Source organism: Apiospora kogelbergensis (assembly GCF_038363985.1).
Source record: "Apiospora kogelbergensis strain CBS 113332 chromosome Unknown utg000006l_segment0_segment0, whole genome shotgun sequence".
Classification (NCBI taxonomy): Eukaryota; Fungi; Ascomycota; class Sordariomycetes; order Amphisphaeriales; family Apiosporaceae; genus Apiospora; species Apiospora kogelbergensis.
In genome coordinates, this window is record NW_027117423.1 from 4,428,384 (window position 1) to 4,453,886 (window position 25,503).

Genomic DNA, 25,503 nt, shown 5'->3' on the forward strand with positions numbered 1-25,503 from the left:
GAAATAAGGAAATAATAGAGAAATAGAAAGCTAAAATAAGTATAAAAAGGAAAAGGAAAAGGAAAAGGGAAAGGAAAGAAGAGAAGGAAAAAAGGAAAAAAGGAAATAATGAATAAGATACCCCCAAGTGAGCTAGATGCCCATAATCGCCCGCACGTGTTCTAGCTGAATGTATCAGACTAAACTCCCCCTTTGAAAGACGCGCCTCCAGCGTTAGCATCAATTTCCACTGTGAGGACGACCACGTTAGTTACTATAGGTGAAATGTCCAGAAGTTGGCTTCCACAGGACACGATCGGACACTCACTGCTCTGTTGAAGCCCGCAGACCTCGAACAACTTCACCGGCGTGATGTTTTTCGGTGTGCCGACGACACCCTGCGTCTTGAGCCGGACTAGCGTCTTGCGGATGGCGGCATAGGCCGGGGCCAGCGTGGCGAAGCTGAAAATCATGATGCGGAAGCCCATCTCGTGCGCCTCATCCGTCGTAATGGTCGGGCTCTTGCCATTCTCGACCGAGTTGAGCAGCAGCGGCCAGGGCGCGAGGTCGCGCACCGCCCGTGCGGCCTGCGCCTTGGAGGTGAAGCCTTCGAGAAGACCCACGTCGGCGCCCTCGTCGCGGGCCGCGCGGAGCCGTGCAATGCATTCTTCGTAGCCGAGGGGTCTGTTCGGCAGGCAGCGGTAGACTGCGCGTCAGTAGATGGAAGAATCCGTAGAGGGGGCGAGCCCTGCGACGGGCGTGAGGTGCTCCTTACTGCAATGCATCGGTGCGTGCGATGAGTACGAAGTCCGATCGGAGACGGACACGGGCTGTGTGAGCAGCACGGATCCGCATCAAGTACTCCTCGCGAGGTACGACTTTCTTGCCGCTCAGATGACCTAACAACAGCCAACGTAAGTATGTATCATTGTCGCCAAGCCTTGCTCTCGCCGTCATCGCGGGTGGCTTACCGCATCGCTTGGTGAGGATCTGGTCCTCCAAGTGTGCGCCAGCAACCCCGGAACGGATGTACTGCTCGACGGTGCGCGCGACCATGATTGGCCCTGAATAGTTCCCAACGTTAGCAAATGGCAATGGTGTGGCTTGCTACACGACAGACAGACCTCCGTAACCTGTGTCCATGTCGGCAATGAGCGGTGGGCCCAAGGGGTCCAAGTTGGCTATCATGTCAGCATTTTCCCGCATCTCATGGAGTTGGGCGATGGCGAGGTCAGGCTGGCCAAGACGAGAGGCTGTGGTGCCGGCTCCAGTCTGTGCAAGCAGGTTAACAATGGACCGTTTTCGAATGGGAGTGGCATGTTGTGGTGGATTACCATGTACAATGCATCAAAGCCCACCTCGATGGCCGTTCGAGCGGACAGGCCGTCATATACACCGGGGCAAATGATGAGCTCCTTGGTCTCGAGCAACATCTTGCGTAAAGCTGTAGCAGCTGTTGCGGGTCTGGGAAGGCCGGACGCAGACGCTTGATTGAGGAGAAGCCAGTTAGCCGCTTCTACTGCCGTAGCCTGCTGGTGAGGTTCAGTGTCAGGGGAGCTGTCTGTCCCAGTACCTTCATCTTCCGGGTGGAAAACCGGCTCTGTAACCGGGGAAGCCGGCGGAGTCTCAAGTGCTGGATCCTCATAAGCCGGAGGCATGGCGCTCGGTCGGTCGGGTGAGGATCGTGATTCGTTGCTCAAGTAGACTCCGAAGGTTATAACGGTGGCATCCGACAGAAAGGTATTGTTGAACGTACTCATGATGGGTTAAGGGAAGATTGATGAGGTTAATTGAGAGCTGTGGAGGGTTGGTGAACAGGCCATCTTATTCGATTCCGTAGAAGGAGCGAAGGGTGCATCTATATTGTCCTCATGGCCTGGCCTGGGCTGAACAATTTTCTGCACTTTCAACATAGTCCTAATCACTCCATAGCACCGCCGTCTTCCAAAGAGCTTGATAATTCTGGACGCGTTTCAATGACGCGTCTTCATCAAGGTTCTCACTTATATGCGCGACTCGGCGTGATATTGACAAGACCGGAGGCTCCCAACTCAACTTCCTGCTGGGGACATATCCAAGAAGGCTTATATAGTGAATGAGTGGTGGCGGGGTGGCGGTGATAGGTCAACTTCTCAAGCCAGTGAAGAGGTTCAGGTAATAGAATAGGTGACTCCTACTCTCATCTTGGCTACTCCCCACCTCAACGTTATGCTCGCAGTTCGACCGTGGAATGCCGGGGTTCGACGTACGTGCTATGTCCCGGCCTTGCTTCCCGGATGAGTATTTTCTTGGCGGATGGTAGATTTGGCGATTGGCCTCGACACGCGTTCCATGATGAAGTCTGTTTTCTACTACAAATATGATTCCTGTTCATCGGGCCTTGCCTTGATCATACTTTCGAGGGCTACAATTAGATTAGCCACATCTGAGTTTCTAAACATTCTGGGGAGAGGGAGCGCGCATTGTACAATCGTCGTCGGCATCCTCCACGATGTTGCTAGTACCGTGGAAGCCTTATAAGGCATCAAATGTCGTGATCTTTGTACTTCTCCTACCAAGTAGACACCAACTGTACTTAAATCTTGTCCACACGTAGCCCCTGACGCTCGGCCTATACCTAGCAGGCATCTGACCCCAGAAGGTACACTGCAATTCTCCTGGCCACCCGCGCTGTCGATCAGTCCATGCCGTCACTTGGGTACCTCTGTGTAACGCCCGAAGTTGCACCCTCTACTATAAACCCCAGTTCATGCCTTAAAACAAGGAGCTGAGAGCTCCGAGCTTAAGACATTGTCCAAAAATAAAAACGGGGGCTGAGATTCTGGCCCGGGCCGCCCAGGGCTACCCTTCCATGTGCAAATCCGTGTCAATGCGTAGGGACGCCCCTCAACGGACGTGATTGCGAAAGGGTTGGACGGCTGAGCTACAATTGTCATTAAGTCTGCCCTGGCCACTAGATAGGAATGGAATACAGCCCAAAGACAGTTCACAGACCAACTTAACCCTTTCGTCAAATTTTCTCTTTCCCAACTGCCCCAGCCGCTATTAACCAAAATGATGCCCAGTACTTCGATGCCAGAAACGACGTTGGATGACAACGATCTCGGGAGGCAGCTAGGTTACGGCACAGGGTCTCGTCGTCATAAGCTGGCGGCTAGGCTGCTTGGACGCTTCCGCGAAGAGGTTTCCACGAGATTTGGTTACCTACCCCTTCTAATATGTTGCTTTATCACGGGCCTTGCCGATGGCGCTCTTTATAATGGTATGTGGCGTCACCTGAAGACTGACACGCACCATGACACGTGATAAGAGCTGACTTGGCCAAAAGAATACGGAACCTTTGTGTCGATGCAAACAGGTAAGCAGTATCTCTGCTTGATGAGCCGTGTCCCTTTCCCCGCTTCTGACACCGAGTTGCGATATATAGGTAACACGATATTCCTTGCGCTGGGCACATCGGGGCAGGGAAAAGAAGCCGTACGGATGGGTGTATTCTCTCTGCTCCATATGCTGCTACATGGTCGGCTGCTATGCGTTTGCGAAGCTCCACGACCTGATCGGCCCTCGACTCCGGGGCTCTGCCGTGATTTCATTCTCCGTGCAGACCATTTTGGTAGCCGTGGCCGCCATCACCCACCAAGTTGGCATCATCGACGGCCGTTATCCGTCGGATACTCACCTCGTCGTGGGGCTCGCCGATCTTTCCATGGTCGCACTGCTGAGCTTCCAGGCTGCCGGCCAGATTGTGGCGAGCCGAAAGGTCGGCATCGGCGAGGTACCCACGCTGGTCATTACAAGCTTGCTCTGCGACTTTGTCATCGACGGAAAATTGTTCGCAGGGTTTTATGCAAATGTCAAACGCAATCTGCGTGCAATGGCATTCGTCTTGACTTTGGCAGGTGCTATTGCAGGCGGCTGTATCTCAAAGGCTACAGGGATGGTAGGGCCTAGCTTGTGGTTGATTGTGGCTATTAAGGCGTTCGTCGCGATGAGCTGGATGCTAGGCTAGCATGTATCATATTTCCCAACACTACACTATAGCCCTAAACCGGGATTTGCGTCATCACTTTAGTTAGTAGCTATCACAAGGATGATCGACATTAGGCCTACAACACCTTTCAAGGCGAAAGCTAGCAATTGAAACAGGGGTGATGCTAAGACTATCAGGTATATAACATGATTGAGTTGGGCACTTGATCACGAGTACGATACAATTCTAATGGTCTTAATACATTCAAGTGATTTAGCAACCATGCTAGGTTCAAGCGTGGAGTGATTTGTTCCATGACCATTGTTATAGAGTTTATATTATTTGCGTGGCCTTGAAAAGTTTCAGTCGCTGAAATACAGTAATTTGAGGCGAAGGCGTCGTGGCCATTCTGTGGGCGTTACGTCGTCTGTGACAAATACTTGATGCAATACGATAATACGAACTCTAACAGCCCGGGGTTGTCCAGGTCAGGGGCTACACCACCGGCAACCAACGCGTACATGAACCCCTGTTCTGGCAAAGAGCTGCTTTCCTTGGATATTGTTAGCTTGCTGGACATTCTGGATAAATCATCAGTAGTAGCACCGACACAAGGGGTATATTATATATGCCTACTAGGTTACGGTCTCATGAAGTGCCACAACACATAGTTCTCCTTTATCACTCACCCCCTCTCCACTTAAGAAACAACTAAGCCGCCACCATGAGATTGATCCGTTATCTACTTTTCCCCTTCAGCATCGTATCGTTGGTTGTGTCTTTGTCTGCTATCGCCATGCCTATTAAGAGCCAGTTATGCAAGGACGTTTGGTGGCAGTCCAGACTGCCCAAGTCTGTCAAGAACATCGACGACATGAACCCTGAACACGTCGAGTTGGCTGGCACGAGTGGTTTCACCACGTCTCCTACAGACACTGCACTTACCAGCAAAAACAAGGCCTGTTTTCAAGACGTACTGGCAGAAATTCCCAAGGATGAGACGCAAAACCACATCGCTGTCAGCGATACCGAGGATGGTCGTGAGAACCACAAAAGAGATTCTGAAACAAACTGCAACGGCAGTAGCACTACATTCATAGGTGTTACTATGTCACCCCCGAGAAATCTCAAGCGAGCTGCTCTCCAAAGCTTCAGTGGTACTGCCGCCATGTTACCAACCCCAACATAAGCAAGCCGCTAATGGGATTTTCACAGTGAGCCAAGCGCCTTCGGATAAGCCGTACGATGGTGACGAGGAGGATGACACGCTATATGAGAGCGACTCTGACACGGGCGGCGGATTCGTTCACGGTGAGACAGCAGGTGCCGTCGCGAGCGGGCCAACCAGCGGCGGCGCTGTGAGCGGCAGCGTGGCCGACGGATCCCAGGGGAGTACTTCTTCCTTCTGCGGTAAGCTTTGACGCCATTCAGACTCGCCATTGCGTTGACATGACGAATAACATGGGAGCCAGGTCTGACGGGCTGCACATCCGCCGCCCAATCGAGCAACAAGAACGGCAGCTCGGCCTTCGCCGTCAGCAGCTCGGCCACGTTTTCCGACGGCTCGACGATCTCCATCACCTCACGCTTGAAGAAATGGTTCTATGTTTAAGCAGCGTAGGGTCAGGTCTGTGCAGGGCAAGGAATGGGCTCATGATACAGGGGTCATTCGCTGTTTTCTTTCTGGTATTTAAGGAACTACATAATAATCGGCGACCATCACTTGCACCAGCCTATTTCGCGTATTTGCGAATGATAGCCACTTACTACAACTTACTACATGTTATTATACCAGTTGATTGCTAAGTACTGGGATAAATGTAGACGCGTAAGTGGCCACCATGGAATAGCTTCTACTTGGTAGTTCCATGAATATCTCTAGCTCATTTACCAACCACAGTGGGATTCGAGTTTGGTAAGAGGTATTGGCTTGCGTCACCTGTGCGGTGCAAATGCACGTAGTCACCAACGCTCACTTCCGTGTTGGGCAAGTAAAACGCGACTACGGCCAGATATCGACGAGGAATACAGAAGCGGTCTGAGTCCTGAACTTACATGTAGAGCTTGCGACGTCAGTATTGCGTGATTGGGCAAGTGGAAAGAGTGTGGGATCGGTTGAGAGGCGATCTAGCGTTGTCGTCATAGCCCTCTCTCTCTGTTGTCTCGTCACAGATTCCGAAAACAGCTCCTCGTGTTACACCAGAGCTCGAGTGGTGTGAACGCTAAGAGCTTGGGGCAGGTAAGAACAGAATACCTTCCAGTGCCTTCTCCGGCAATCCCACGAGGCCATCGTTGGGGGATATGCTGGCGTCAGATTCGTGGCGAACCCAGCTTCGTTCCTGTTTGTGAATGCCCGTCTGGAGGAAATATAACCTTCGGGTGGCTGATTTTGCAGTGAATAGCCTAACATGCAACTCAGAACATAATGTGATCGTCGTCGTCGTCGCCAATGGGACGGAGGTGTCTTACGTGACACGGACGTTAAGGGCTAGGTTGACCTTGTCAGACACGGATCGGTAAGACAACTGCCTCACTTAAGCTTTCCAGGGAGGTAGTTTCCGTGGGACGCGCACACGGAAAGGATAGTGAAGACTTGGCATCCTCGTGCGCCTTATCTAGGTCCACTTCCACGTACTCTATATTGGCGGCCCAACGGAAGCGCTCGGAGTAAAGGAGCTTGTGAAGGAGATAATAATTCACGGTTCATGCTTGAAAGAGGCTTTGGAGATGCCGATTCGCTCAGCTATGGTGTCGGACACGCAATGTCAACAGGGGTCTTTCCAATTGCTTTGACGCGGCCTCTCATCTACGGAATATTTGAGGCAGGCTATAGCAACTAAGCCTTCATTATCGGATTTCGGTATCAACTGCTATAAATATATCAAACAATCCCCAGGTTTCTTGAGACTGTGAATCAGGCAAATCACCAGCTACCCTCTTTCAACACTTACCAACTTCCAATCTACCAATCTGCTAGGGTTCCCATGACAATGGTAAGCCAAATCGCCGGGCTTTCCGGCCTGGTCCTTCTGGCTCTAGGGTCGGCCATCTGCGCCATGTCGAGCACCACGTCGTCGAATAGCTCGCTTTCGAACGGTACCTATGGTATCACTTACCATGTGGTCCGCCATCAAATATTCCCGACATATGTTGTGGTCAAGCGCGATAATGGCAGCGACGCAGGCGACGATGTTCCCGACGCCGGTGATGACTCGTCCGACCCAGAAGCAGGAGACCCATGAATGGCCATCTCTTTCTATCACGATTCGATGGAATGAGGGGCAGTGTAAGTAACTCCATGGGACTGTTAGAGGTGATCACGATGCTAATAACGGGTTAGCTACTGTGCAAATGTTGTCTGTATCTTGTGCGATTGTAATGGTGGTATTGAAGAGATGAGAGGGGACTCAAGATGGACTATCATGAAATTTGATTTGGAACTGAATATCAGAACTCTTTGGACACTCACTCTTGTATTTAACGTTACTTGCTATAAGGCTAAATTGACCCCTGTTAATGAATGAAAGCTTTCCTTCAACCTATATATTCCTAATTCTAGTGCCTGCCTCAACAGCCAGATTTGATAGTGACTTTTACCTAGTCAGACGAAATAGGACTCACCCCAGTAAGAGCGCTTAGGAATCACTCTGCAGCAGACTGTCGAGGGATTATTCCCAAGCGCGCTATTTTGTATCAAATACCATACAAACTTTGACGCGGAACCCGCTCGACTGATACTCATCACCCCCTGAAACGTTCCTGGAAAGCTGCGGAGGACCAGCTAGTGTTTCCGAATACGTCTAGAAGCAAAGGTTCAAGGAAGACCCAAGCGCCTCCCGAATTAAACACGTCTTTCGCTTGTGTCAATTGATTTGGCAGCGGCAAGGGGTTACTCGAGGCTGCTCATATGGGGCGCAGTTCTCGGGAGCCGGCACGCAATGTCTTTGCACTAATCTCCACCCTCGTCGATCACCTATGTGTCAACCACGCCGACTTGTCAGCCACGTGTAGGGCGAGACCTGTGGGGAGATTACTACAAGACAAAGAGTTGTCGTCGGGAGCTCATCCGTATCTAGGTTACTCGCGCATCGTGCGGAGTTCGGGCATGAGTGTTAATGGCGAAACGCACTCTTACAGATGATATACTAGCTTGAGAGAGATTCATTAAAGTGAGGGAAGGAAACTAGGATTGTATCTCTAAGTCTTGGCTATATGGCGGTCAATTCCTGGTTTTCTACCTCTCAGATGCACGTGACTTTGTGATACTGTAGTCTACGCACTGACCCTGCTTACGATATTATCTTGTCGAGATCTTTGAGCGCCTCCTCGCTTCTCGCCACTCTTGCCCCCATCTCAGTAACACGAGCATACCGACACCCTGAGAGACCCCAACAAGCAGTGCGAGCAGCGTAAAAAGCCCAGCCCAGCCCTTCGAGTCGGCCAACGGCTGGAGGATAGCCAGCCCGACACCGCTCAGGCCGCTCCGGGTCAGGGACGCGGCGGCGGCGGCGGTGCTCGGACGGTCCGGGTGCACGTCGATCAGCAGCGTGTTGGAGAAGGTGAACAGGAGTGACTTGACAAAGCCGGCAAAGGCCTGCAGCACCAGGACCACGGCCGGGTGGGCGCGGTACCGGACAGCCCAGCCCAGCCCGGCCACAGGATGACGGCCGTGTCTTTCCAGAGCATGATCTTGAGGCTCGCAAGGGGGTTCGGGAACCGGAACTTGGAAGACCGCTCCTGTTTCTCTTTTGGTGCCGCTGTTGACGTATGCGCCCCAAGGGGCGTTGGCGCGTTGGTATTTGTGTCTTCAGAGCCTGCTCCAATGGTGTGCCCTGATGTTGACCACTTTGGCCCAAGAGTCAACCATCCGCGAACCCCTTTCCGGGTCAAGCGTTTCCCTTGCCCGCCATTTCCTACAACCGAACGCGCGGTCTCGGGCAGCATACCGTCACAGAGACCACCGTCGCCGCCGAGAAGATGGCCATGGACGCAAAGATCCACGTGGCGTGGCCGGTCCGCCATCCCACCAGCCCGCCCACCACCGGGCCCAGCACCACTCCGAGGTTCGAGATGCTGAGGACCGGGCCGATCATGGCGCCCCGCTCGATGGGGATGCACACGTCGCTCGTCACGCCCCAGATGGTCGTCGCACACGCGCTCGACCCGAAGGCCTGCAGGGCCCGCAGCAGCAGCAAGGCCGGATATCGGCGGCCGGCCGCGTCGTTGATGGCTAGACCGATGCTGCCGACCGTGTACACCAAGAGGCTCGCCAGGCTCACCAGACGGCGCCCGTACTGGTCCGCGGTCGGCGCGAAGAAGATGGGTATGACGGCCTGGACGACCACGTAAAGCGTGATGGTCAGGTTGATGGCCTGGGCCGTCGCGTGGTATTGGTCTTGGAGGAGCGGCAGCAGCGGCAAGTAGATGTTGGCGGTGAGCGGCGATGCAAAACTGGCCAATCCGAGGAGGACGGTCAAGATCTTGCGATGCCTGGGCGTGAAGATTGAGTATGGTTCTGCCTCTGATGCTGAGGGCGCATGCGCTGAGCCCATCATGGTAGAGGAGTGCTGCCAGATGCGGTACAAACGAGTCATCCAGAAAATCAACACTTATTCATTATCGTGTTCACAAGGCAGAAAGCAGTTCGCACAAGTAAATCATTCATCCATTTCTCAAGTTTACGAATGATTCTGGGTAAGTGGATGGATGGTGAGGCGGGGGTTTGTGGCCTCTTGGCATGCTGCATCACCAACTAACAATTCAGTTTTATTGGTGTGTCGATCAATGTGATGATGAGCAAGCACGGATGGTGCTCTTTCCAGCACCCATGGTAGCTACGATGATGTTGAAATCGGAGGTGTGCAACTGCATGGACTGACGCACCTGGGCTACTGGTCGAATGAATGCTTTGGCAAGGTTGATGCCCACCTGGGTTTCGTTTTCTAAGCAGGCAGGCAGCCACTCAGTTACTGCAGCAAGAGTAACCTGAGTAACTTCAGCACCTGAGTAACCTCAGCACCTGAGTTGCAATGGTGCCACTCCAACTTCCACTGCATTCTCCCACATCACCACCAGCAAACATCGCAACCAAGCATTGCATACGCCCGTACAGCAACACAATCATCCAACCATGTCTTCATCACCCTGGAGCTCTTCATTACCCTCGAGCCCCCTACGTATATTGACGACGCTGCAGCCACAGACTGCTGTGGATCATGTTTGCCTCTTGCTACCTGCCCGCGCGATCATACCCCATCCCACGGTCGACCCAGATGGCGTGCCCTCCAAGAGCTACTCCCTCAAATCCAGCCGCAGAAGTGCGGTACATAGCTTATTGGGCTCGAAAGACCTGTCTACATTTGCCGACGCAGGTGAATGGCGAGACCATCTGCGGCACGCCCTTGGTCTTCCCGATTATTCCCCACGGTATGACTTGACTCCCGGCCTGTGGCGACAATTCTTCACGATCCTCCTCTTTCATGGAAGCCTCACAATCTATGACCTTCCCAAACCAAATGACACCGAGGCAAGTCAGTGGACTTGGCTGTATGGGATGGATGGCGACGACCACGAGAAATCCTAGGAGGATATCAAAAGCACATTGCTTGACACGCCAGGTGAAAAGACCCTAGTTCTCGGTTTTGAGGTCGCTCTTGGAGGCCTTGAATACCCCTTTGAAACGGCGTATTACAAGGAATGGTTCCGACAGGAAAGGGCAAGACGCCAGAGGGAGGAGCTAGAGGCAACGAGTCCATGAACGGCTCAACGTGTCAATATAGATCAAGCAATGGTGGATTAGCTACCTTGGACCCAACTTGTTTTTAGACGACAATGAATCCCCATTACTATCACCACCACCCACTAACTGGGGTCATGATTTGCGACAGGTCTTTGACGTCGCCTATAATCTGGCCAATGTTTGTCTCTGTTCTGCCGTTGATAGTTGACGACGAAATTGGTGCAGGTGTGACTGCATTGCGCATAGCGTAATATTGGCAAAAAGGGCAGGTGGCAGATGGTAAGTTCCACGGCGCCAGCATCAAAACGGCAAGGGCGCGCGCCCTGGGTTTGACATGTCGAAAAAAGATAAGATGGCTGACTGTGTTGCGACAATTTCAAGTGCTGATGGCCGACCCCGCCATTGGATGCGGATAAATAAGGGGCACGCCAACCATCCCAAGAAACGGTCAACGCAACAACATGCCGACATCTATCATCACCCCCAATGCGCTGAGGCCGGGCGCCAAAATCGCCCTCATCTCGCCGTCGGCCCGATTGAACCACGAGCTCCCTGCCGCCCTCGCGCGGGGGATCGACGTGATCTCCAGCCAAGGCTACGAAGTGGCCGAGGTCTACCACGGCCCGGACTCCGGGATCCAGAACGGCATTGCCAATCGCCTAGCCGAGCTGCGCACCGTCTTTTCAGACTCGTCCGTGGCCGTCGTCTGGGCCACCATTGGAGGCTCCGCCTTCACCGAGTTGCTGCCCGCGCTGCTCGCCGACACGGAGCTGCACGACACCATACGTGCCAACCCCAAGATCGTCGTGGGCTACTCGGACATCACGGGCCTGCACTGGTTCCTGTACTCACTGGGGCTGCGCACCTTCTACGGGCCCGGCATCTTTCCCGAGCTGGGTGAGCCCCGGTCGACCGATGCCGCCACCTACGAGGCGTCGGCGCTGGGCTTCTGCGTGCAGCACGTGTTCCGCGCCATGACCGACCCCGCGCCCATCGGCGCCGTCGCCCGCTCGCCGACCTACGCGCCCGACCCGTCCCGCGTCTTCACCGACCCGGGCTCGACCGAGCCGCCGCGCCTCGCGCCCAACCCGGGCTGGACCTGGCTGCGCCGCGGGAAGGCGCAGGGCCGGCTCTTCGGCGGCTGTCTGACCGTCATGGCGCGCCTCGGCGGCGTGCGCGCCATCGTGCCCGACTGGAGGGGCCGCGTCGTGTTTCTGGAGACGGCGCTGGCGGACGACGACGTCGGGGGCAACCCGCCGTACCGGGTGCAGGCCGGCGTGGCCGATCTGATTGCGCAGGGGGTGTTTGAGGAGGCCGCGGGTCTCGTGGTGGGTCGGCCGTTTGGGTACGACTCGGCGGAGATGCGCGAGACCTACATGGGCATCATCCGCGAGCATTTCTGCGAGGGGCGGCTGGCCTCCAACGCGTTTCCCATCCTGTTCGGGGTCGACTTTGGGCACACGACGCCCATGGTCACCCTTCCCTACGATGGGCTGGCGGTGCTGGACTCGGACAAGGATGAGTTCGCCATCGTGGAGCCGGTTGTACGTGCTTGAGCTATGGCCGGCATACGTATATGTGCATTGCAGTAATGTACAAAGTCCACATGAGCGCAGGTAACGACACAAATATTGGTCTATCGTGGCGGGAGAAAGCAGGATACTTTGTTTGATATGAGACCAGATCTTCAATAATGGGTCAGAAAATGACAAATCGCGATGGGTTGACACTGAGCCCCTAATCATGATATCAGCCTACAAAGCTCTGCTCGTGGAGCTTCACAGCCAACCCCCTATTCCAAGTTCAGTGACAATCGATCTGACCTCATCCGCCATCTCCGGTGGCCCGCAAACTGCAAACGTAATGCCACCACTCATTCTTCTTGCTGCATCTTCCAGGACGGATCGAAGCTCAAAGCGCTTGCCCACCAGGATGGACACATCGGCGTGACCCCAACGTGTTTTACTCGCGGTCAAATCTGCGGATTGTCCAACTACCTTCGTAACGGCCTCGACAAGCGCTGCGTTTCGCACACCCCAGTACAGCTCGGTTTTCACAGGTGGCAACGAGTTCCCCGTTTGGATCAGGGGCAGTACCGCCGTGATCCCTACGCCACCGGCGACGCAGACAAGGTTCGGGTACTTGGAACACGTCACCGAATGGGGGCCATGCCGGAACAAACACATTCCGGTGCCATACGATGACTCCACCAGGACTTTGGGTCGTTGTCCATCCCCAGCGTGCCGACGGAGCTTACTTGTGAGACCTCCTTTCTGCCGAACAAAGAAGACTATACCAGGTGTGCGTGAGTCTCCAGGTATATTTGTTCTGAACTGCTTGCTGGAGACTCGGTTCTTCTCCGTTAGTTCGGGCAATGCAGTACCAGAGCCCGGGTCTATAGGTGAACCAACGCGAGCCGGGCAACTTACAGCAGCCACGGAGAACGGATGGCTTTCCCAGACGCGCCAGCTCAGAGATGGAAAATACAGATACACGTAGCCTTCAGCTTTGACGCTGGCAATTTCGATCATGAGATAGGTTTCGTCAACAATGGAAATCTGGGCCTCTCTGATACCGGCCCTGAGTAGTCGGAGTGGTCGCGCGAGTAGGCGGTCAAAACCCCAGACTCCAAGTGCTACCATGATCCACGCCTGATATCGCCATCGCCAGCCGTAGCGGTAAAAGATATGCAGAATACTGCCGACCAATATCAGGACAGATAGCACGATGTGGGAGGCTAGAAAGGCTTCGTAGAACCTCCTTCGCAGGGGCAAAGACGATGTTCGTATGAGAAGCAACATGGCTGTAAGGGCGGCGACGCCCCAGATCCAATATCTGCTGTGACGAATCTCGGCGCTCTCAAATATCACGTCCTGATACCCGTGCAAGTAGATAGCTGAATGAATCAAGGCTTGGAATACGGCGATGACGGCGGTCCATCGATGGAGGACAAGGAATGTGGAGTGCGTCCAGTTCGTCAAGTGTAGTAGCATGTTGTTACGGCTTGCGTACAGTACAGTCAGCGCGAGATTGACGAAGCTGAACAGCCCGACGCGGTGGCCAAGCAGTGAAGCGAGCTCTTCCTTGGATGCCGACGAGGGATACGCCACCGTCGAAAGGGCGATGTTAATAATCCATAAATATACGAGAAACAGCGCCTGCCCTCGCGTTGGGACGAACCCAAAGCCAAGAAAAGAAACCGCATGGTGGGTTCCAAGTGCCGGAGACTCCAGATGGGCGAGGACCCGACTGGATAATGGCAGAGGCAAGGGCAGTATATGGAAAAGTGATGAGGTTATTGGAATCAGAATGCATGTGGCAATTAGGATGATGCTTTCGCCTGGTTAGCAAGCAACACCTCAAGATTTACTATAGCTTCACGTACCCAAAGCGCTCTGCCATGTCTTTCGTCCCCTGAAACTGGCCGTCGCCATTGGACTTGGTGGTCCAACGCAGGTTTGGGTTGGAGAATTCGCCTCGAGCTGAAGGTGCTGAGCCATCATCAGATGCTAGTCCTGGTAGCCCATCAGTCGACTGTTTGTGGGGAGTCGCTGACATTGGAGCATGGTTCATCAGAACTTTGCTGTTGCTGGTAAAGCTGCGCCAATGGCTGACACCAGTCTTAGAGGGATCTTGCGCCCCCAAGGCAAGAGTGCCGAGGATGAGAAAACGAATACTAGAAACCATCGTATTCAGTGCCTAGGGTTCCTCTGACTGCCCAGGCCCTTATAACTCGGTGGCATCAGCTCTTCCTCGGGCAGTAAGATTTATAGCGCGAGCGTGGTATGCATTTTCCCAGGTCACGGAAAGTTTGAGGCGGCATGGTACGAAAGTATCTTAAGCGAGAAGCTTTGTGCAACGTGATAACCACGACAGTCTTTCAAGCGAGGAGATTGGTTACGCTGCGGTATACAGAATTGCCTTTGACTCCGAAAACGTCGACAGTATGTTGGCTGCAAACGATCCCTTTCCCGCAGTGACCTTCCCGCATCGTCCCAGAAAGCTTCCGACACGGTAGCAAACACATTTCGTTGCATATACACCAGTTCTTGACTTCCTCTTAACTGTAACATGCCGATGCGTTATATGCGGCCAGAGCCACATCGCGTTGGTTTTGGCAACCACCTAGGCACAAATGGGTGTGGCGGAGATATAGCCGGCTTGTCTCAATTAGAATACAAATATATACAACAATTAAGATACATTCGGGGGAGAAGTAGGTTGCCAGACACTTGCAAGCTGGTACTATTTCTCAATCCGTCGTAATCCACGGTTCACACCAGGTTGTTGACCTAGCACAAGCAAGTTGCCCCGCGGAGCCGATCTCGTATGATGAGCCCCGAATTTCAATAGCAAAAGGGGCAGAACACCTCTTCCTATGAAAGAAAGTCTCCGTCCTTGTTCACATATCGATAGTACATTGGTATGTCGAGCATCAATGGCTTTCTCCTCGAGAGGATATTTGGCGTAATCAAAGCCTCTTAGATTAGGACAGCCGCGATAGCCGCGAGGAGCACAGCGCCGCAGGATGCGCTGGTAGTAGTCCCGGCGTTGGTGCCGACAGGGCCCGGGTACTTGCTGGTAGTCCCGTTGCCGCCGAAGCCGAGGGGGGCTCCGTTGTGGGAGTCGTCGCCGATGACCCCGCAGGCGTTGCACGTGTCCATGCTGTCTTTCAGCTCGGTGAAGGTGGACTGGGTTTTGGAAGACGTGGCAGCCTTGTCGGATGGCATCTTGGAGCCCACCGCCTTGAATAGAGCAGTCACCTGGTCATCTGGCACGGGGGTTGGCAGCGGTCAGCACATCATAGTCTTTCTCCACATGAATAGCCATGTTCTAAATGGGAAACTGAAATGCCAACTAGAGAAGCGACTTACCAAGGTCTGTGACGTGGGTAGTGACGCTGTTGCAGATCCGGGCATCGTTGAAGATGGGGATCTTGTCGCCGAAGCCGTTGACGAGGTCTCCACCAACTTGACCGAGCGCGTCGAAGGACTGGGCATCTTCGGAGCTCAAGGTTCCCTGGAAGCCCCTGGCCTGGTCGGTGGCCTCGCGCATCAGGACGACGGCCGTGTTGATGGCGCACTCGACGTCCTCGGCGTCGCCGCCCTTGTAGTTGCAGACCACAGTGTGCAGGGTCCGGGCCGCGTCGATCGCGTCGGTCATGGCGCCGTGCAGGGTCGCGCCGCCGGGGCGGTTGGCCATGGTCCAGCCGGCGAGAAGAGCAGTGGCGGAGACGACGGAGTACTTCATTTGGCCGAAAGACTGGCTACTGGGTATTAGATTATTGTTTAGGTTGTTTTGATCGTACTGTCGTGGTGGAAAAGAGTGGCGTGAGTGAGCTTGCGGCTGGTCGACTCTAAATGAATGTGAAGATGAGAGACGGTGATGACTTGGTGTTTTAGCGTAGCAGTTCGAGAGAGGGTGTCTTCCATCATGGGGATATATATAAACCAATCAATCTCGCTGCCCAACACTCCGAAGCCCATCCTAAGACCCTGCATCTGCAACGAGAACGGACACTGTCTCGTAGTACTCTGGTGCTGGGCTGCCGCGAACACCGGAGATTACGGGGGCGTCTGGACCGTACACGCGATTTGCCGCCTCAGCCTGCTTTAGGGGCTCACGATCGACACCTGCCGTTGATTATTGGGTTTTCGTATCAGCCCAGTCTGTCTCCTGGGGCCGCGTTTAGCCTGCATGCAATGTCCAAAAGTCATAGCAACAAATGGCCAATGTTACTGAGACATTGTACTACCGTCCCACCCACCATGTAGGGCCGCATGTCTCACATCACGGTCGTTGGAAAAAGTAAATAGCGTGCTCGACGCTGCAGCTGAGTAGCAGTAAGTAATCAGACGCCAGAAACAGAACCTCCCCATTGGTAAAACGTGCCTGCTTCCTCGAAACGTGGCTCGTGGAATTGTCCCCGGCCCTTCTTCTCTTTCCATCACTTCCCCTGCTCCATTTGCGGTAAACTCGAAGTTGTTACCGATCCAGGCCAGGCCTTACAAGCAAAGATTGAGACATTTCTCGTCTCTACCAAGTTGACTCGTTTTAAGGTTGTCGTACGTCTAGCGAGATTTGGTCATGGACGCATTACACTTCACCATCACAGCGGCTTACCGTCCAGCGCCCTCTTGGACGACAGTGACGGGCACCTCGACGAGAGACCTTGAGCACTTTAAGCGTATACTTTCGCCTTTTCTCTCGCACCTGTTTAGATTCTGTAACACATAGTTCCGGCAGGAGTTGACACGCTACACAAGTAAAGAGCCTGGCCGGGGTAGATCTTCAGGGCATGCGACCGTGCATTGTTCAACTCTGCGAAACCATGAGACCCCAGACTGCGCGGCCTCCGCCGCCCGTGTAGGTGTCCGCCCAATTTTCCGCCCCGCATCTGCGACATCGTCATCGTCCCAGTGCAGGCCATGCTTGCGCAATCACGCTTTGGTCACTACCCCGGGCGCCGCTGGGACCTGGTTGTTCGCGAACCCCTGAACTGAGGCGCCGATGGCCTGCATGTCTGGATCGACGCCATCGAACCACCCATCCGAGACTCCCAGAGGAGGTGCCACCCCTTTGCGAACCAACCTGACCACCTCAGGGCCATCGCCGCCACTATCCGCCAGGCGCCCGGCTTCCCACTCCTCGTAGGCCTGCCACCACCACCGGTGCGTCACGCCGTCGCGGCCCCTGTACCCCGCGACGCCGTCCTCGCCCACGCGCCGCGTCCACGGCTTGTCGACGATGTAGTGCAGGCAGACGACCTCGTCGTCGCGCCAGAGGCCCGGGTGCCAGTAGCGCATCGTCTTGAGCGCGTTGTACTGCCAGCCCAGGGCGCGCCAGCGGCCGCGGAAGTAGTGCGCCAAAAAGTCCTGGTCCGGGAACTTGAAGGTCGACAGCAGCGCCGCGTTCGCGTCGAAAAAAGAAAGCAGCGAGTCGCGCAGCTCGGGCGTGGGCCGGAACACGAACATGCCGCCGTTGAGCAGCCGGTGCGTGCGGGACGGGCCTTCCGGGACGGCGTCCAGGCCGCCGCTGCCGCCATCGTCGACGTCGTTTGGCGGCGGCTGCGTCGGCCGGCTGAGCCCGCCGGGGTGGGATACGGGCGTGTAGGCGCAGTTCTCCCGACGCCAGTCCGGCGGGGCCCACGGGTCGCCGTCGCGGTTGCAGACGCAGCAGTGGTTGGCGGCCAGCCAGCCCGGCGGCCGCTCGCGCGCCGCGCGGGCGAAGACGGGGTCCGGGTTGCGGAAGACGGCCATGTCGGCGTCGAGGTAGCAGACGACGTCGAAGTCGACGCACCGCTCGAAGACGCGGAGCTTGGTCCAGGTGTCCTCGAAGCGCTGGGCGATCAGCGTGACCGGGGCGTCGCCGGGGGGCCGCAGGTGCTCGCAGCGGCGCAGCACGAGGTTCCGGCGCGGCGCCTCGAGCTCCAGCGCCCGCACGGCGTCGCCCGGCAGCTTGGGCGTGTAGAGCACGATGAGCGGGTGCTCGCTGCCGTGGCGTCTCAGCGTGTCGGCCAGCAGCACCACGCCGGCCAGGTAGCTGGCGCGCGTGATGAGGGTTACGTAAGCATGTCGCTGGGGTGACCGGGTCGCCATGTTGATGATGGTGATGGTGGTGATGATGCTTGAAGACGTATTACTCTACTGGCCACATAGCCTTAACAGCTTCAAGTTAAGGTGTCGCGCTTGGCACCAGTAGGCTTCATTAAGGCGCATCCATTGCGTATCGATCACGGAGAGGATCCGTTCAGCGAAGCGAAAAGTCAGGCTATGTGATGCATCGTTTTCGAGGTGGGAACGTCATGATTCCCGCTGTCTTGGGGAGTGTGGCCGTGGGATGATGATTCATGACCACTGGTTGCAGGGCGCGGTGCAGGCAGGAGGCAAGCTAAACATGTCGGCTACAACTGGCGTTTAGCAGAGCTCTCTTGGCAGTAAATAGTTGCTTTGATACAAATGGAGCTGTAATAGTGCCGTGTCGATGCTGACTATACCACGCAGCCAACGGCACTGATGCATTGGAGCAAATGATATTTCATCTGAGATTGCCGTCCCCGGCATTTCGGCGTGCATCCCCGAGTCTGCTATGTACGACTAATAAATGAGATGAACCTAAGCGAGCCTGGGGGCACAAGGGTCTACAATATGTAGGCCTAGTCTACAAGCGATAAGAGATCGACCCCTCCCATAGCCAGCCCTATTGCGCTAATGGGGGGGTGGAGCTACAGGCGTCTAGGCTTCAATCAAGGACCCCGGACGTTTCTCCGAGAACTCTGAAGCAACCTGCAAAGACTGACAGTGAACTCTGAAAGGTATTGACACGAATCTATTTGGATCACAATATCGTGACTATTTGACTATGATTGTGTCGACTACGACTCCACCCGTACGCACCGTGTAATCTCGAGTGCATCCTATGAAGTTGTTAGCTTGACTTGTCTGTCTATGTTGAGCTCGAGTGCGTCGCGTCATCTTACCGGCACGCCACTAGGCTCCCAGCCCTCGACGAATTTGCTGTCGTACACGAGGTCAGGCCGTCCTTTGGGCCCGGCACCCTCTGCGCCGGAAGCCTTGGAGCGTTTCTGCTCGACGGTGCTTCTAACATACGCGAGGTAGGGAGGGTTCCCGGGTTTGACAACTGGCAAGTGGCTGTTAGCATTCGCAAAAGAGGAGACGATCCTTCACGCACCGTTGTCGGCCGCGTAGACGGACCCGGGCCCCACGAGCTCCAGTTCTTCGCAGAGCTTCAGGTCCTCGGTGTAGAGGGGCTTGTAGTGGTCGAGGAAGAGAAGGTCGATGTGCCGGAGCTGCCCCGTCTGGTGGAGCCGCCGCAGGGAGTCGGAGCTGCTGCCGACGACGACCTTGACGACGTCGCCGAGCCCGGCCAGCTCGACCAGCATGGAGATGACGGCGCCGAACTCAGGGCTCTTCTCCAAGCTGAAGTACCGCTTTCCGCCCGCCTCTCTCACCGCGGCGCCAAAGGCGATGGCCGAGTAGCCGACGTAGCCGCCCAGCTCCAGCATGACCTGCGGCTTCTCCTTCTGGATCAGCTCGACCACCGTCTTGGACTTGTACTCGCCAATGTTCATGAGGTACTTTTTCGTGCGTCCATACTCGTCGATGGCGTCGAGCACCTTTTGGGGGTTTCCTCGCAACTCCTCGAGTCTCGGGTGGCCGTACATGAAATGCAGCAGTGCGATTTCACGGCCATCGTCAAACTAGACGAGCCAAACAGTCAGTCAGAATTGGGACCTCGTAGAAAAAGAAAGCAGTGAGCCTGGTTGGGGGAGATACTGACGTAGACATCTTCCTGGGGCTGGTATGCCTGTCCCTCGAAGTCGGCTTGCTTCAGTGTGCTGCCCATTTTGATTGACGGATGATGATTTTGGTTCAGACTACGCGTGAGGATGGAGGATCGAGCGAAACGTAGCAGGTCACTGAGAGCGAATTTCGAGTAACTTTTCGATTCTCACACCAAGAAGCCCAACGACTGCTGGTACAGCTGACAGTTTCCCAGCCAACAGTCGACAGGCTACGGCTACAACAACTTCCCAGGCCTACCTCTGAGGAGTACCCCGCATGTGAAACCAGGAATCCCACCTACATTTCTTTTCCTTCTCGCTAAATGGTTCGAGGTGTCACCATCTCGTGTCTTGAAGTCATTGACTCTGCGCCTTTACGGGCGGAAGCAGGCTATGGCTCTCACAAGTGCCTTGTGGCTGCCATACGTGGCCATGACCAGCTCTTATTAGCGCCCGTCTAGAGGATTGCCAAGATAAGCAAGGATATAGGGGGTGGGGGGGTTTGCTCCTGATGCGGTCAACGGTCTGACTAGGGCTTTAGGGGGAATGGCCATTTGATTGGCATCGACGCTTGGATCTGGTTCGGAATGGCATTTGTCGACTTTCCCATCCGGATCTTGGTTCCCGTGCTAGCCCCCGTTCTAGCCTCCGTTGATGCTAGTGCCAGGGGGCGCGGCGCCATCACGCTACACAAGCAGACAGTGTCTCAACAAATCTGGCGCGAAACTATGGCACAACCCATCAGGCAACCAGCATGATGGCGCTGGCGGTGCGTGGTTGCAGTCTTCGACAAAGAGTCGTTGACTCAACGACCAGATATCATGACGACGAGATTACCCGATGCGGCACTCCCCCGTTCAGCGTGGCAGCCAGTACTTGAAGGCCCTTGCCTGTCGGCATCGAATACAGCTTTGGAAGTTCCAATCCATTCACCATTCATCTTCAGCCCTTTTTTCGCTTACCGATAACGAAGACGTACGGTGTATTAGCATCTTATTGAACTATCCTTCCCCCTTTACTCTCGCTATCCACACCCAAGTTAGCCCCTCCTAGCTTAAGATGTCTGATTTTAAGGCCACCGTCAACGAGACCAAGGCGGGTTTCCACGTCGAGGGATACGAGAAGATCGAGTACGACTTCACCTTCGTCGATGGCGTCTTCGATGTTTCCAACTCGGGCCTTGCCGACTGCTACAAGAAATGGGGCCGCGTGCTCGCCGTCACGGACAAGAACGTCTTCAGCATGTACGGCAAGAAGATGGAGAAGTATTTCGAGCACTACGGCTTGACGCTCAAGGTGCACAAGACCTCCATTGGCGAGAAGGCCAAGACCATCGACACCTATCTGAGCATTTGTGACTCCATGACCGAGTTCGGCATCATCCGCAAGGAGCCCGTTCTCGTCGTCGGTGGAGGCTTGGTCACCGATGTCGCAGGGTAAGACCTTACCATCCATTCGAGCGCAATTAAGAACTTATCACTGACTTTCACACAGCTTTGCTTGCGCTTCGTACCGTCGAAACACCAACTTCATCCGGGTTCCTACCACCGTCATTGGCCTTATTGATGCCAGTGTCTCCATCAAGGTCGCCGTCAACTACGGCAACTACAAGAACCGCCTTGGCGCTTACCACGCCCCCATGCACACCTTCCTGGACTTCACGTTCCTGCGAACCCTCCCCATCGCCCAAGTGCGAAACGGATTCGCCGAGTTGATCAAGATCTCGTCGTGCTCTCACCTCCAGGTCTTCGACCTTCTCGACAAGTTCTGCGAGCAGCTCATTGAGCACAAGTTCGGGCGTGGAGACGGCGCTACGTCGCAGTTGAAGACGGCGGCAGACATCGTGAGTTCCTACAGAGGTGGTATTGGCGAAGTAGCTGTTGACTGACTCCCCATCAGATCAACCGTGAGGCTATCTACGAGATGCTTAAGCTCGAGTCACCAAACCTGCACGAGATTGGTCTTGACCGGGTCATCGCCTACGGACACACGTAAGCTCCCATATTCGCACCCGATTGACGCGCGATACTGACTTCCCCCAGCTGGTCGCCTCTGCACGAGCTCATCCCCGAGACTCCCCTCCGTCACGGCCACGCCATCTCCATCGACATGGCCTTCACTGCCACCCTCGCCAAGAAGCGCGGTCTGCTCTCCGATGCCGAGCATAAGCGCCTCCTCAACCTCTTTTCCAGAGCTGGTCTCTCAATCGATCACCCCCTGTTCGACAACGACGTGCTTGACAAGGGCACTGCCGCCATCCTCAAGACGCGCGATGGCTTGCTTCGCTTGGCCGTTCCCAACCCCTTGGGCAGCTGTACTTTCTTGAACGATGTGTCGGTCGCCGAGCTTCAGGAAGCCCTGCGTATGCACAAAGAGGCTTGCAAGACCTACCCCCGTGAGGGTGCTGGGCTCGAGGCCTACGTGGACAGCAGTGACACTGGCTACACGGACAATGCGACCGAAGAGCTTGGTGTCGAGGCTGCTGCCAAGCAAGCCGGCGTCATTTCCGAGTCGCAGACCGTCGATGGCACCAATGGCCACACCAACGGCCACGCCAATGGTAACGCGTCTCTGTTGGAGAAGGCTAAGAGCGTCATCAATGGCCAAACGAATGGCTTCCTGAAGAATGGTAACAACGGCATCAAGGCACAGGCGTAAATGGCGGGCATTCTAGGCATAGTTACACATGAAAAAGCATAGCGATCATCATGAAGGGTTTAACACGGGGTTTGGGAAATTGGTTACAATGGTGTTAGGGTAGAGCTATTACATTGAGATACTTGAGCGTGTCGTCGTAGACGATCAACGTGAGAAATCGAAAAAAAGAAAGGTTTAAAGTCCGACCAACGATGTTATTTTTTCACTCGCCTTCATGTGTGACATTTCGATCTACTATGATTAATCTGAAGAGCAATGAATCTGCCGTTCTGGCATCTGGCCCCTCATGGTTCTCTTCGATTGTACGGGAGTTTTCCTCCGGATGCTTGCGACTCCATGTTGAGTGGCATGTGTATGTGGCAGTCATGACGTCTTACATACGGGCGTCTGCATAACATCCCAACCCGCCAAGCCAGGACGCGTGCACTGCATTCTCAAAGAATCTCCTCTCGTGGGCTGAGAAACGTAGAGAAAGGCCGCTCTGAAACGAGCTGTTCCTAGTACCCTGCGGCTGTCCTCCTAAGATTGTTGACGCCGACAGGCGGATTCCCATGATTCATCAACGCAGATCCAATGGGACTTCCACAACATTGACTTAGTACGCCGGCATTTCAACCCAGGTATTCGAGCTAGGTAGTTCTCAAATGGTCGCTACTTTTAAGCTATCAGCTACTGCTCACCATCCTGTCGATCGCCTCCCTAGCGGCCCGGCTATAGTAGCCAGCTAAGTAGTTTCTATCCTAGCCCGATCTCAGATACGGCGAACTCGCGGAGGCTCAGTAGGCTGTCCCACACCGAGAGGGGACCCGTACTTTTGAGGGAGGTAGCTTCGCTCAACAGCCTGTGGGCTGAGACAGGCGAGGGAAAGCCCGACGCTGGGTACAGTTGGAATGTGGTTGTTGGCTACTTGAGTCGCTCTGTGGACAGGCTACCTACCCTCTGGTATCGCGAAAATTATTATCGTTCGCTGGAACGAGTCTCTCACTGAGCAGCCAGAATGGCAGGTTATCCTCTATCTGACACTTTGAAGACGTTGAGCCTCACTCTTCTCAGTATTCTGCTCCTGCCGCTATCGCTGTTCACTCTGTGTCTCGGCTACATTGCCCAATACGCCTTCCCCAAAGCCTCAACATCCATTGATCGTGAGGCATACCGCGAAGATGCCCGAGACCAACGTACCATCTTGGTGACGGGCGTTGGGATGGCCAAGGGCTTGACACTGGCGCGGGCCTTTCACCTTTCTGGCCATCGGGTCATCGGCGCCGATTTTGAGTCCCCGGGGATACCATGTTCAGGCAAGTCCTCGAGCAGCCTGTCGGCCTTCTACCGCATGCCCAAACCAGACCACGCCAAGCCCGGCGCCAAATCCAAGTCCGGACACAATGCCGCCAACGCCTACGTCGAGAGGCTCGTCGACATCGTCAAGACGGACGGGGTGGACCTCTGGGTCTCGTGCTCGGGCGTGGCCAGCGCCGCCGAGGACGCCGAGGCCAAGGAGGCCATCGAGCGCCGCACCGCGTGCCGGTGCATCCAGTTCGACGTCGCGACGACGACGAAGCTGCACGAGAAGGACCGCTTCATGCGGGAGACGGCGCGGCTCGGCCTGCCGTGCCCCGAGACGCACACCGTGACCTCGCCGCGCGAGTTGCTGCGCATCCTGGACGCCTCGTCGTCGTCGGCCGAAACCAGCCACGAGAAGAACCGGGAGCCGCGGGAGTTCATCCTCAAGCCCGTCGGCGTCGACGACGCGCACCGCGGCGACATGACGCGGCTGCCGCTCGCCACGCGCCGCGCGACGGAGCGGCACGTCGCGCGCCTGCCCGCGGCGCCCGGCCGGCCCTGGATCGCGCAGCGCTTCGTCCCGGGCGGCGCGGAGTACTGCACGCACGCGCTCGTGGTGCGGGGGCGGGTGCGCTGCTTCGCGGCCTGCGCCAGCGCCGAGCTGCTGATGCACTACCGGCCGCTGGCCGCGGACTCGGCGCTGTCGCGGGCCATGCTCCGCTTCACGCGCGAGTTCGTGGCGCGCTACGCCGCCGCCAACTCGGACGGCGGCGGGGGCGGGCTGATGATGACGGGGCATTTGAGCTTCGACTTCATGGTCGCGGAGGACGGCGAGGTGACGGAGAAGGGCTTTCGGAGGAGCTTGTACGCGATCGAGTGCAACCCTCGCGCCCATACGGCCGTCGTCTTGTTCGCCCAGCCGGGGCCGGAGATGCGCGACATGGTGCGGGCCTACTTGTCGGCCATCGAGCCCAAGGGTGCCAATGGCAGTACTGCGCCGGTGGCCAATGGGTTTTCAGATGAATCCAAGCTCGTAACGCCGCCGCGGGATGCGCAGTCGCGATACTGGATCGGGCACGACCTGGTTTCCCTAGTCGTACACCCGACTTACCGACTCGCGACCGGTCGCATCACCCTTCACGAATTTCTGTCTAGTCTTGTCACCTTCTTGAGCCACTTGCTCACCTGGAAGGAGGGCACGTGGGAAGCGTGGGATCCCTGGCCCGCGGTTGTTCTCTATCATGCCTACTGGCCGCTGAGCATCATTGATGCCTGGCGACAGGGCCAGCGATGGAGCAGGGTCAACGTCAGCACCACTAAGATGTTCAACTGCTAGGTTTGGATGGTGTGCGATCAGCAGAAGAGATAGACTATTTCAGGCGATAGCCACCTGGTTCCCACATGATTGAAATCATATGGTTTGCCGTATCCGATGACCCAGCAGTAATGGGGGTCTTCAAGAAAAAGGGAGAAGTGTATGACTCAGGGGTTACACAGACACATGAATCTCAAATCTCTCCTGCAGTCGACTTATGTTGTGAAATAGTTCCTTGATGTGACTTCCAGAAGCTT

The 25,503-nt window shown here is 55.4% G+C and overlaps 12 protein-coding genes across 12 annotated transcripts; 6 read left to right on the top strand and 6 right to left on the bottom strand.

Annotated features, from left to right (window-relative positions):
* Positions 1 to 179: 179 nt before the first annotated feature.
* Positions 180 to 1,739, bottom strand: PG998_010267 (Isocitrate lyase/phosphorylmutase; the record flags this gene model as incomplete). The annotated part of the gene is made up of 5 exons (XM_066877083.1): positions 180 to 663; positions 755 to 878; positions 951 to 1,043; positions 1,104 to 1,251; positions 1,314 to 1,739. The coding sequence occupies 5 exons, from the start codon at positions 1,737 to 1,739 to the stop codon at positions 180 to 182; spliced, it is 1,275 nt and encodes a 424-aa protein (XP_066729239.1).
* A 1,294-nt stretch (positions 1,740 to 3,033) lies between these two features.
* PG998_010268 (uncharacterized protein) lies at positions 3,034 to 3,988 on the top strand (the record flags this gene model as incomplete). The annotated part of the gene is made up of 3 exons (XM_066877084.1): positions 3,034 to 3,241; positions 3,308 to 3,456; positions 3,524 to 3,988. 3 exons carry the CDS (start codon positions 3,034 to 3,036, stop codon positions 3,986 to 3,988), a joined length of 822 nt encoding a protein of 273 aa, XP_066729240.1.
* A 757-nt stretch (positions 3,989 to 4,745) lies between these two features.
* PG998_010269 (uncharacterized protein) lies at positions 4,746 to 5,561 on the top strand (the record flags this gene model as incomplete). Its single annotated transcript, XM_066877085.1, has 3 exons — positions 4,746 to 4,989; positions 5,165 to 5,359; positions 5,422 to 5,561. 3 exons carry the CDS (start codon positions 4,746 to 4,748, stop codon positions 5,559 to 5,561), a joined length of 579 nt encoding a protein of 192 aa, XP_066729241.1.
* A 1,378-nt stretch (positions 5,562 to 6,939) lies between these two features.
* On the top strand, positions 6,940 to 7,191 carry PG998_010270 (uncharacterized protein; the record flags this gene model as incomplete). Its single annotated transcript, XM_066877086.1, has 1 exon — positions 6,940 to 7,191. One exon carries the CDS (start codon positions 6,940 to 6,942, stop codon positions 7,189 to 7,191), a length of 252 nt encoding a protein of 83 aa, XP_066729242.1.
* A 98-nt stretch (positions 7,192 to 7,289) lies between these two features.
* On the bottom strand, positions 7,290 to 9,504 carry PG998_010271 (uncharacterized protein; the record flags this gene model as incomplete). The annotated part of the gene is made up of 3 exons (XM_066877087.1): positions 7,290 to 7,366; positions 8,321 to 8,645; positions 8,896 to 9,504. 3 exons carry the CDS (start codon positions 9,502 to 9,504, stop codon positions 7,290 to 7,292), a joined length of 1,011 nt encoding a protein of 336 aa, XP_066729243.1.
* Positions 9,505 to 11,149: 1,645 nt separating this feature from the next.
* PG998_010272 (uncharacterized protein) lies at positions 11,150 to 12,244 on the top strand (the record flags this gene model as incomplete). Its single annotated transcript, XM_066877088.1, has 1 exon — positions 11,150 to 12,244. The coding sequence occupies one exon, from the start codon at positions 11,150 to 11,152 to the stop codon at positions 12,242 to 12,244; it is 1,095 nt and encodes a 364-aa protein (XP_066729244.1).
* A 222-nt stretch (positions 12,245 to 12,466) lies between these two features.
* Positions 12,467 to 14,375, bottom strand: PG998_010273 (ferric reductase; the record flags this gene model as incomplete). Its single annotated transcript, XM_066877089.1, has 2 exons — positions 12,467 to 14,021; positions 14,074 to 14,375. The coding sequence occupies 2 exons, from the start codon at positions 14,373 to 14,375 to the stop codon at positions 12,467 to 12,469; spliced, it is 1,857 nt and encodes a 618-aa protein (XP_066729245.1).
* A 794-nt stretch (positions 14,376 to 15,169) lies between these two features.
* Positions 15,170 to 15,938, bottom strand: PG998_010274 (uncharacterized protein; the record flags this gene model as incomplete). Its single annotated transcript, XM_066877090.1, has 2 exons — positions 15,170 to 15,459; positions 15,563 to 15,938. The coding sequence occupies 2 exons, from the start codon at positions 15,936 to 15,938 to the stop codon at positions 15,170 to 15,172; spliced, it is 666 nt and encodes a 221-aa protein (XP_066729246.1).
* A 1,190-nt stretch (positions 15,939 to 17,128) lies between these two features.
* Positions 17,129 to 18,286, bottom strand: PG998_010275 (glycosyltransferase family 8 protein; the record flags this gene model as incomplete). The annotated part of the gene is made up of 1 exon (XM_066877091.1): positions 17,129 to 18,286. One exon carries the CDS (start codon positions 18,284 to 18,286, stop codon positions 17,129 to 17,131), a length of 1,158 nt encoding a protein of 385 aa, XP_066729247.1.
* Positions 18,287 to 19,062: 776 nt separating this feature from the next.
* PG998_010276 (uncharacterized protein) lies at positions 19,063 to 20,054 on the bottom strand (the record flags this gene model as incomplete). The annotated part of the gene is made up of 4 exons (XM_066877092.1): positions 19,063 to 19,104; positions 19,168 to 19,328; positions 19,380 to 19,908; positions 19,989 to 20,054. 4 exons carry the CDS (start codon positions 20,052 to 20,054, stop codon positions 19,063 to 19,065), a joined length of 798 nt encoding a protein of 265 aa, XP_066729248.1.
* A 997-nt stretch (positions 20,055 to 21,051) lies between these two features.
* Positions 21,052 to 22,650, top strand: PG998_010277 (uncharacterized protein; the record flags this gene model as incomplete). Its single annotated transcript, XM_066877093.1, has 4 exons — positions 21,052 to 21,428; positions 21,487 to 21,835; positions 21,892 to 21,983; positions 22,035 to 22,650. 4 exons carry the CDS (start codon positions 21,052 to 21,054, stop codon positions 22,648 to 22,650), a joined length of 1,434 nt encoding a protein of 477 aa, XP_066729249.1.
* A 997-nt stretch (positions 22,651 to 23,647) lies between these two features.
* On the top strand, positions 23,648 to 25,267 carry PG998_010278 (uncharacterized protein; the record flags this gene model as incomplete). The annotated part of the gene is made up of 1 exon (XM_066877094.1): positions 23,648 to 25,267. One exon carries the CDS (start codon positions 23,648 to 23,650, stop codon positions 25,265 to 25,267), a length of 1,620 nt encoding a protein of 539 aa, XP_066729250.1.
* Between the last annotated feature and the right edge of the window lie 236 nt (positions 25,268 to 25,503).